Here is an 11,458-nt window from a genome sequence, read left to right as displayed (position 1 = left end):
AGAGGCGTCGCCAAGACAAGGCATCGCCTAAGTGAAGGCGTCGCCCAACCAGGGCGTCGCCAGATCAAACATTACTAAAGCAAGGCAATCACAGTGTGGTTCCCCGATACCCATGGGTAGGAAAGACCATGGAGGGAGCGACGCCGTGGGAAGGCCTCAGGCCCCGATGATCCGGGAGAGTGATAGAGAGAAGAGAAAGGTGGCTTCAAGGCCATAGTAGCAACACCAGTGTAGGGCAGCCTGACTCGTGAAGTACCCCTGCCGCCCCAGAGACGCCTTTGGGACAGATACGACTCAAGAGGAAGGTCACGTCCAGGGTAGCCGGGCGCAGGGTACGAGAGGAAGGCAGATACGCTCTCAAAGTGAGTGACTAGATGATTGGGGGCATGAATTGGCACCCAAAAAGTCACCCCTTGCGCAGTAGCACTCCCAGGCAGGAGGACTCACATGTAGAGACGTCCCCAGATGGGCAGAAACGCCCCCAGATGGGGTCATGGCGTCGTGAGGCCCTCCACGTGTACGACAGCCAGGTCAGAATAGAAACACCCATTAGTCGGGTACCAGGTAATTAAAGTCATTCAATACAGTTTCCGTTTCGAGCATTCAGGTACTGTAATGGCTCCCAAGCGTGTCAACGTCTTAAATGCACTACGTTTTCTAATTAGACACGCTGATTGAGTGCGTTACATTTGTGATTAAAAGCGCTTTAAGGCGCTTTAAATGCTTGGGTAGTTTAAATAGCGCCGGGAATGTTGGGAACGGGGTTGGACGTTTTGGCAAATTTTCCCAGAATACACTCCAGTTGCTTGCTCGAAGTCGAGAGGCTACGCACAAGGGACTGGAATTGAGGTTGTTTGCTAGAGCGAGAATATACACACAATACACATTTCTTTTTACCACCTTCAGAGTGCCACATGCGGTGCTCAGATACGGAGGTGCACAATTTTGGTGTTTCTTGCTGGCTGACTTGAGCGTCGGAGTGCAAACGGCCGCTAGGGCGCCCCCTTTGTCCTCTTTTTTGCAGGAATCCACAGGTAACCAGTGGGAAGGAGTCCCTAGCTGACGATTGAGGTCGCGCACGAAGACGTCCCAGTCAACCGGACGGAACAAAGTTCATAGAAGTGTTGGGCGACGAAGCCTATCGACTGGAAATTCAAGACGGTGGAGCCATTCCTCGAGTGGGGAACGCGTCAAGCCTCAAGTTCTATTTCAGTGATTGTTTAAAGCCAGGTCAAGCGACTTCTCTTGGTAAAACACCCAAGCAGGCGTTTTGTGCAGATTGTTTTAAGATAAGACGACCTTTTCTTGGTAAGATTCCGAGTTCAGGCGCTCTGAAGTTGTAATTGTTTAAAGCCAGGTAAAGCGACCTGTCTTGGTAGAATACCCGAGCATACATTTTGTGCAGATTGTTTTCAGATAAGGCGACCTTTTCTTGGTAAGATTCTGAGTTTAGGCGCTCTAACCCTGGAGTTTGAGGGCGTGCTAGCGTTCGTTCCTACCAACAAGTTGGTCTCAAAATGGTCGGAGCTGCAGAGCTGGTCGCTTGTGGTGTGACAGACTCTTGGTGAAGAGTTGGAAAAAACTCTTGCTATCGTGGCCAAGTAGAAGAAAGAGTTGGCCGAGTGTGCTAATTCACTAAAGGTGACCTCAGAAGCAAACGAGGCTCTGAAGGAAAAGATTTTGAAAGATAATGCTGCCGCTGAGACGGCTCAAAAAACATTAAAGGATAAGTTGGCGGTCATGGAGGCGGAGAAAGCGAATCTTTCCAAGGAGAAAGCAGTAGCCGAGGAGAGGGAGAAGGCACTCTCGACCGAGGTGGAGAAGTGCCATACATTTATGATGCACATTAGCGAGGATTGTTTTTATCAGGGTCTACGACAAGCAGCCTTTTACCATGGGGTACCGGCTGAGGACCCCCGCTTAGACTTGGATAAGGATGTGGTTGATGGCAAGCTAGTGCCAATTGGCAGGAGTGCCGATACACCCATTGAGAGTGTGGGTGGAGAGGATGTTCTTACCCCTCAAGCCGAACCCAAACCATCCTTTGAAGAAATTCTAGAGCCATTTTAAGTGATATTTATTCTGGACCCAGGGTGTGGGCTTAAAACAATTTTATTTTTGTGCATCATAGATGTAAATATTTTATCAACCAGTCGGTCGACTTTTCTAAATCATGTAACTTGGTGAACTTACTGTGTATGTATCTTTCGGTCTTTGCCATAATCGAGTAGGTGCGCAAAAGTAGTGACTAACTGAGCCTTTAGTGATTTTAATCCGTAGGAATTATACTTATTCACAAGTAAAGTACGACCAAGCGGTGCGGCTTAATAGTATGTAAAATATGATGCAAAGGCCAAGGTAATTGGTAAAAAGAAAGTAAACAACAATATCATTATGGTCACACGATGCAATATTTTCGTTTTATTCTGATCGTGTGTATTCAAATTATTCTTCGTAGTGCAGTAGTGCCGGTCGTTATGAACAATAAGTACTAGTCATTTATGATGATAAATCTGTTAAGTTAAAACTTCTATGTCGGTCGATGTTCGTTCTAACCAAGAAATAAATTCTGGTATTGCTCTGGTTATTTTAAACCTATATATAATGTTCCGAGTTACTCTAAACTTGATTTTTCTAGAGTAAATAGACAGGTCGAGTTAATGATTTCGGTAGATTTGATAAGGTTGATTCTGACTGTGCTGGGGTAACTGTAGTAGGAATAATGCGCCCTACTAAATAAAATATCAAAAGAAATCAAACAAATAACTGAAACAATTTTTTTTTAATAAACCATTGGTAAAGAAGAAAGAGAGCGGATCGAAACGAACTTAAAATGGTACGAGAACACAATGAAACTCACAAAAGAAGAGAGCAACACCAGAGCAGAAACAGAGAGAAAACGCGAAGCGTCCAAAAAGAAAGAAAGTATGAAAGCGTAAGTGGCGCGCTTCAAAATTATGGTAAAAATGAATTTAAGAATGCGACTATTAGTAATTGTAGTGGAATTGGGTTTTAGAATTTGTAAAAGAGAAAGAAAAAAAAACATGCATAATACATTTACGCTCTGTCTGTATCCGGGTGAGTTCTGTTCATCCAAACGAATTGGAGGGAGTCACTTCTATTTAGATCCATTCATTTGTGAAGAACTACGAGCGTGTATTTTAGGGGATGGATCATTTTCGTATCCTTGCTCACACGAGTCTGTTCTCTACTATGTCGTATAATAGAATTCGTAGAATCAACTGTAGGAAAATTTTGATTTACCACTCTTTTCCTCTCAACCGGTTCAGTTTCAGTTATTCTTTCCCTGTCAAGCCTTTCAGTTTTAGTTGTATTATTGATGAACATAATTTTATTCACACTTATTAACTTTAATCATAAATTATTGGAATGCAATAATAAAGAAATCCATTGTTTTAATTAAGATTCATATAATTGGGTTTATTTGGGCCTTAATTATTTTTTTTTTCTGTAAATTTTGTATTGTTAACCCAAGTTGCTTCTTTTGAATCAAGATAGGAAACAAAATTTGGAATAAAGAATTAGATAACTAAATCTGTAAATATCTCAGAAAAGAAATTGAATGCAAATTTATGTAGGGATGTTCTCTCAAAATCCTACAATTAAATTTCGTCTGCACAATCCTTTAAAAATACAACAAATATACTTTGAAGATATCATTCAAGAAAATATTCTACAATATCTCTCACAGCAGTGCCAAAATAAATTACCATCAGTGCACAAATCTGAAGAAAATTGGAAACAATATATCTACAAGAGAAGCAAGAATAAAATCTGAGACTGTTTGGGAATGAAGATATATGTTTAATAATTTGAAACAGGAAAGGAAGCATCTGATAATTGTAAAACAATACTTTAAGACATATTTTTTAATCCTATTTTGTGCAAGGAAAAGAGCATTGTAAAAGAGACTTCACGCGTGGAGGCTTTGGGTTGTTGGGTGAAGACGGATACGAGGGTGTCGGCAACAAAAGAATCATAAAGAGGATTGTTGTTGGGTGCTGTCGAATATCAGAGTTTGGCGAAGACAGGGGAAAGAGAGTTTCAATTTCTAGGTTGCGAGATCCATCAACACATTTTTGCACCAACAAAATCCTCTAGTTACCAACATTCATAAGTTCATGACTCGTGTCAAGGTTTTACATTTAATATTCATTATTATCGTTAATATTACTATTAGCATCCTCATTATACTTCTACTTAATATCACGTCCCTCATATAAATACACCAAAATACTATTTTTTGAAACTAAACATCATTCTGAATTAAAAATTATAAACTTAACTTCATTCAATCAAACTCGCCTTTCAAGTCTAACCCAATTCAAAATTTACATCAAATCTCTATTTATAAATTGGAAAGTAAGATTTTTCCTTTAATGTATCACTAAAGGAATATCCAAACATATCTTTAATTTTTTTTTTTTGCGTGTTTAGTATTGATCAAATAATAATGTTTTATTCTATGTTTACTCTTTGGACCTGTTATTGATTTAAATAATTTAATAATACAAATTAATAATTGAGCGAAATTCAAGTAATTTAATATTCAAAATTAACATAAATACACAGTACATTAAAAATTTGTTGAACTTGGTGTATTACAAAAAGTAATTTACAATTTACATGTAAGAAATGATAGAAATTTTGTTGGTATGATTAAACAAAATTCTTGGACAATTCAAGCTGTCGTCATACGAGGATGTGCTTCGGTGACTGCATCATTCGGAATGAACTTACTCCAAAACCAATGTGACTTCCAAACTTTATTCATCTCTTCAATTCGAACATTTCTTGTCTCGGGCAGAAACAAGGCAACGAAAATGGTCATGATGAGCACAAATCCAGCAAAGAAGAAGAAAAGACCAAACTTCAAGTGACAAAGCATGGGTAGAAAAACTTGAGCAATTATAAAGGTAAATAACATGTTTACAGTAACATTAGTGCCTTGACCTGCAGATCGAACCTCAAGAGAACATATTTCACTAGGAACCAACCACCCTAGTGGACCCCATGACCATGCATATGCTGCAACGTATGCACATATGAAAAATAAGAGAGTAGTAGCTTCTCCGCTGCTGAAATGGCCTTCACCACTCACTCCAAACTTCAAAGCAATCATGATTCCAACAGCAAGCTACAAACAATTATTATGGCCTTCAAATTAGTTGTTCATGCTAGAAAATGACTCAAGTCATAAAAGTGTTATCTTTTAAATATTAAAATAACATACACTGTTTATCGATTAAGTTAAGATTTTTACCTGACAAATAAGCATTTGAATGCCACCTTCGAGGAACAATATCCTTCTCCCAAACTTGTCCACAGAGAAAATGGAAACAAAAGTGGCAACCACGTTAACACCTCCAGTGATAACAGAAGACATAAGGGAAGTATCGTTACCAAAACCCAAAGTTTTAAATAGGACAGGTGCATAAAACATGATGACATTGATGCCAGTGAATTGTTGGAAAAATGGAATAAGAGAGCAAAAAGTGAGTTGCGGTCTATATTTTGGTTGTGTAATGTTTTTCCATGGATGTTCCACATCTTTGGCTGCTTCAGTCGCATCAACAAGGGCTTGGAACTCCTCATCAACATTATCCATGCCACGAATCTTCAGCAACATTTTCTTAGCTGCTTCTGTCTTACCTCTTTCAATTAAGGAGTTAGGGGTGTCACCTAAGAAAAGAGATCCTACACATAACATAAATGCAGGAACTGCACCAGCACCTAAAGAAATTCTCCAACCAGATTCTAGTTTGGCAGTGCCATAGTTAATGAGGTTTGCAATCAAGATGCCAATTGTGATCATCATTTGAAATCCAATGTTAAGTGCACCTCTTATGGATGTTGGAGCCATTTCAGATAAATACACAGGTACAGACTATTGAAAATAATAATAAAATAATAAAACAAAGGGAATGTTAAAATAGTTAAATCATGAAAAATTCTCCATATTCATATAACCAAAGTTGAAAGCATTGACTAGGATACAAAGTCTCACCTGATTACAATATCCAACGCCAAACCCAAGAAACAAACGACCTATGATGAGCATTTGAATATTGATGGCAAAACCATTGATCAATGCACCAAGAAGGAAAAACAAACCACCTGCAAACATTGAGGTCTTGCGTCCCATCATTCTTGTGGTGGTGGAAGCAAAGAAAGAAGCTACTAATGCAGCAAGATATAAAGAAGAGGTGAATAAAGTAAGGAGCTGGTTGTTGAATTTGCAATATTGACTCTCATGGTTGGATTCACCTTTCATTTGTTTGTAAACACTAGGAAAGAATTTTATCAAGAATGTTTCCATGGAAGTGACTCCTCCTGTAATTCCAAGATCATAACCAAACAGTAGACCACCCATGGCTGCTACAAAACATGTCACCAACACATACATTGTGATCTTACTTTCATATTGCCTTCCATTTTCTGAACTAACAAAACTTCCACCAGCCATCTTTTCAAACTTTATATTTTAAGTGGATCTCTCTCTCTGTCTTAACTTTCCTTTCTTTTTCTACATATGAGATGTTAAGTAATGTCTTGTTTTATAATCTAAAATATGCTAAAAAGAAACATCTAACAAATGACAATGCGTTATATCAATGAAATAACTTCTCTAACAATATTTTATTTTTTAAAAATATTTAATTATCTATTGTGTTATTAATATCCTAATTTATGTGTATGGTTTCTTTTCGTTGCAACTAATATGATAATTTAAGGATTTGAGATAAGAACTAATTATTAGATTTTTACTCAAAATACATAATCATTGTTTTATAAAGGATAGTTTAATTTTTCAAATAGTTAATAATATAATCTACTTGTAATCCAAAGAACATTAAGTAATAAAATAATATACATTAGTGTTGTGTTGATAAAGTTTTTATAAAACAATATTTTAATTTGTGTACTGTAAAGTGTTTTAATTTCAAATTCTTAATACAAACGTAGGTAATACAAAATATGTTTTGTTTAATTACAAAGCTGAAATATTTTATAAAAGGTCAATTTCAAGCAAATCAATCAAAACAAAAATGTAGTGGAATTGGGTTTTTGAATTTGTAAAAGAGAAAGAAAAAAAATACATACATAATACATTTACGCTCTGTCTGTATCCGGGTGAGTTCTGTTCATCCAAACGAATTGGAGGGAGTCACTTCTATTTAGATCCATTCATTTGTGAAGAACTACGAGCGTGTATTTTAGGGGATGGATCATTTTCGTATCCTTGCTCACACGAGTCTGTTCTCTACTATGTCGTATAATAGAATTCGTAGAATCAACTGTAGGAAAATTTTGATTTACCACTCTTTTCCTCTCAACCGGTTCAGTTTCAGTTATTCTTTCCCGGTCAAGCCTTTCAGTTTTAGTTGTATTATTGATGAACATAATTTTATTCACACTTATTAACTTTAATCATAAATTATTGGAATGCAATAATAAAGAAATTCATTGTTTTAATTAAGATTCATATAATTGGGTTTATTTGGGCCTTAATTATTTTTTTTTTCTGTAAATTTTGTATTGTTAACCCAAGTTGCTTCTTTTGAATCAAGATAGGAAACAAAATTTGGAATAAAGAATTAGATAACTAAATCTGTAAATATCTCAGAAAAGAAATTGAATGGAAATTTATGTAGGGATGTTCTCTCAAAATCCTACAATTAAATTTCGTCTGCACAATCCTTTAAAAATACAACAAATATACTTTGAAGATATCATTCAAGAAAATATTCTACAATATCTCTCACAGCAGTGCCAAAATAAATTACCATCAGTGCACAAATCTGATGAAAATTGGAAACAATATATCTACAAGAGAAGCAAGAATAAAATCTGAGACTGTTTGGGAATGAAGATATATGTTTAATAATTTGAAACAGGAAAGGAAGCATCTGATAATTGTAAAACAATACTTTAAGACATATTTTTTAATCCTATTTTGTGCAAGGAAAAGAGCATTGTAAAAGAGACTTCACGCGTGGAGGCTTTGGGTTGTTGGGTGAAGACGGATACGAGGGTGTCGGCAACAAAAGAATCATAAAGAGGATTGTTGTTGGGTGCTGTCGAATATCAGAGTTTGGCGAAGACAGGGGAAAGAGAGTTTCAGTTTCTAGGTTGCGAGAGCCATCAACACATTTTTGCACCAACAAAATCCTCTAGTTACCAACATTCATAAGTTCATGACTCGTGTCAAGGTTTTACATTTAATATTCATTATTATCGTTAATATTACTATTAGCATCCTCATTATACTTCTACTTAATATCACGTCCCTCATATAAATACACCAAAATACTATTTTTTGAAACTAAACATCATTCTGAATTAAAAATTATAAACTTAACTTCATTCAATCAAACTCGCCTTTCAAGTCTAACCCAATTCAAAATTTACATCAAATCTCTATTTATAAATTGGAAAGTAAGATTTTTCCTTTAATGTATCACTAAAGGAATATCCAAACATATCTTTAATTTTTTTTTTTGCGTGTTTAGTATTGATCAAATAATAATGTTTTATTCTATGTTTACTCTTTGGACCTGTTATTGATTTAAATAATTTAATAATACAAATTAATAATTGAGCGAAATTCAAGTAATTTAATATTCAAAATTAACATAAATACACAGTACATTAAAAATTTGTTGAACTTGGTGTATTACAAAATGTAATTTACAATTTACATGTAAGAAATGATAGAAATTTTGTTGGTATGATTAAACAAAATTCTTGGACAATTCAAGCTGTCGTCATACGAGGATGTGCTTCGGTGACTGCATCATTCGGAATGAACTTACTCCAAAACCAATGTGACTTCCAAACTTTATTCATCTCTTCAATTCGAACATTTCTTGTCTCGGGCAGAAACAAGGCAACGAAAATGGTCATGATAAGCACAAATCCAGCAAAGAAGAAGAAAAGACCAAACTTCAAGTGACAAAGCATGGGTAGAAAAACTTGAGCAATTATAAAGGTAAATAACATGTTTACAGCAACATTAGTGCCTTGACCTGCAAATCGAACCTCAAGAGAACATATTTCACTAGGAATCAACCACCCTAGTGGACCCCATGACCATGCATATGCTGCAACGTATGCACATATAAAAAATAAGAGAGTAGTAGCTTCTCCGCTGCTGTAATGGCCTTCACCACTCACTCCAAACTTCAAAGCAATCATGATTCCAACAGCAAGCTACACACAATTATTATGGCCTTCAAATTAGTTGTTCATGCTAGCAAATGACTCAAGTCATAAAAGTGTTATCCTTAAATATTAAAATAACATACATTGTTTATCGATTAAGTTAAGATTTTTACCTGACAAATAAGCATCAAGTTGAAAACGAAACAATCACAAATAAATAACAGGGTAAGCTAGCAATAAGAAAATTTTGTATATAATTTAAATTTCAAATTGATACACAAAATTTATAAATTCTCATAAAATTTCTCAAACATTTCACATAATCATCAAGTGTCATTCACAACTCATATTTGTCATGTCAGACTTCTACTGACTCACAAAACATAGACACTTGACTCTACTTCCAGAAGACTCGTGTATTGAAATTAGCATCCAGATACCTGCACCTGTCATACTACTGCTGTGAAACCCACACAACCATGCGCATAATTATATCAATATCTGATCATCTTCATATGACACGGTAAATCCATTTGATATGCTCTTATTAGTTCTTTCAAACCTCATACTCAGCCAAATGGACCTCCTTCGTCTCTCACCAACTGAATAACTTCATCTATGTGATTCCATTATATCAGTAGAGTCATGATCGTTTCATTCACAGGACACTCACAAATCAATACACGCTAATAACAATCTCAACACGGTATTTTCTTTCTTGAAAATACTATGTCTTGATCACACTTTAACCTCATTACATACATCATTTAACATATCAATGCACCAATCAATCACATCATATTTAAACTTTCTAAACAATCCAAATACATCTCAAACTTTACTTAAACACATAATTAATTCCAAATATATGCTCTTTAAATCAATCATCATCTAAAATCAAACAACCACTTCTCATCAAACATCACACTTAAGTAATTCAATAAAATATTAAAAAAAACAGTTCAACTCATTTATATTATCATTGAAACACTTTCAATTCTCAATCACAAACACCTTCAACAAATTATTCACCTTAAAATCAATATAAAAGATTCAAAATCAACCATTCCAGTCAATATATTATTTTACTTTTCAAACCAATCATACAAGCAAAAACTATTGAAATTGATGATCACGTCACCCCTACATCCAGAATATTCTAACCTAGGGTTCTATTTTAAAAAATAAATAAAACTAGCTTCCCTTACCTGTACTTGAACAGATGCTCACTAAGAGCTCCAACCCACCAAAAGCTTAAGCTTAAGGATAACCTAACCTGCACCATAAAATCTTTATCACAAATCTAACTATATCACTATGACCCTAATCTAACAGAGACTAATTCTGAAGATAAAAACCTCACATGCAAACTTAACTAAAAGACATCCCTAACCAAATCAAAACTAACTCAAAGGAAAATGAGCCAATAATGAACTTACTCTATCTAAGATTCTGATCGGGCAATCTCGTAGAGTTCACTCCCAAGAGTCCAATGTCAGACTCTGATCATCAAACTGATCAGCGAGGGAGAGGAAAGGAAAATGAAATTTCAAGAGAGATGGTGGTTATTTTAAAATGAAACCTGAATAACTAATTTTCTATTTATATAGCTTTTTCACTTTAATGATAAAATATTCAGGTGTCATTTTGATTGTATTATTTCTATTTCTACCCTAAGACTATATTTCTCGATCCTTACAAATAATATACGATGATTTAATTCATTTGCAAACTCTTGTATATCTTAATAATATTATATATCAAACAAAACCACATTAATAAAAAACTCAAATAGTAATATTGAAAGTTTGAATATAAAAAAATAAAGAAAAAAATATTAATTTGGCAATCAAATACCAATCAAAATAGAATTTTCTCTATATATTTACCTTTTTTCATTCAAATATATACTGAAAATTAATAACATTAAATTTAGGACCTCTCATTTATATTTTGGATTTCTTTCTCTTTTCAAACCAAAATAGATATTTTTTTTCTCTTCTACCATGGAGAGTCCACATTCAATGTCTTCATTTGTAAATATGTTTTGTTTTGATTAATCAATTAAAATGTATTAAATTTTAAACTTTTTATTTTATAAGAATAATTTAGTGATTTTTACTCGAGGTAACATTTTTTAAAATATTAAAAAGTAAAATCTTGATATAACTCTAAAATAAATATTAGTGAATTTTTACATACTTAATCATTCAAAGTATTCAATGTTAAGGTAAAGTGAACTTATTTAAATGACATTGAGACTCCTTTCAAT

The 11,458-nt window shown here is 34.6% G+C and overlaps 1 protein-coding gene across 1 annotated transcript; it reads right to left on the bottom strand.

Moving 5' to 3' along the window:
* Positions 1-4,702: 4,702 nt before the first annotated feature.
* On the bottom strand, positions 4,703-6,487 carry LOC137833336 (sugar transport protein 10). The gene is made up of 3 exons (XM_068641691.2): positions 6,029-6,487; positions 5,285-5,908; positions 4,703-5,158 (listed from the first exon to the last, which is right to left on the bottom strand). The coding sequence occupies exons 1-3, from the start codon at positions 6,485-6,487 to the stop codon at positions 4,703-4,705; spliced, it is 1,539 nt and encodes a 512-aa protein (XP_068497792.2).
* Between the last annotated feature and the right edge of the window lie 4,971 nt (positions 6,488-11,458).

This window comes from Phaseolus vulgaris, chromosome 6, assembly GCF_051622355.1.
Source record: "Phaseolus vulgaris cultivar YP4 chromosome 6, ASM5162235v1, whole genome shotgun sequence".
Taxonomy (NCBI): domain Eukaryota; kingdom Viridiplantae; phylum Streptophyta; class Magnoliopsida; order Fabales; family Fabaceae; genus Phaseolus; species Phaseolus vulgaris.
The sequence above is the reverse complement of the archived record's forward strand: the minus strand, read 5'-3'. Positions and strand labels throughout refer to the sequence as shown.

Excerpts from the sequence above, each read along its gene's own strand:
- LOC137833336 (XM_068641691.2), bottom strand. The coding sequence starts at position 6,487 with ATGGCTGGTGGAAGTTTTGTTAGTTCAGAAAATGGAAGGCAATATGAA. Across the intron at positions 5,909-6,028 it reads GCGTTGGATATTGTAATCAG|TCTGTACCTGTGTATTTATC; the intron begins GTGAGACTTTGT and ends TATTTTCAATAG. Across the intron at positions 5,159-5,284 it reads TTCAAATGCTTATTTGTCAG|CTTGCTGTTGGAATCATGAT; the intron begins GTAAAAATCTTA and ends AATTGTTTGTAG.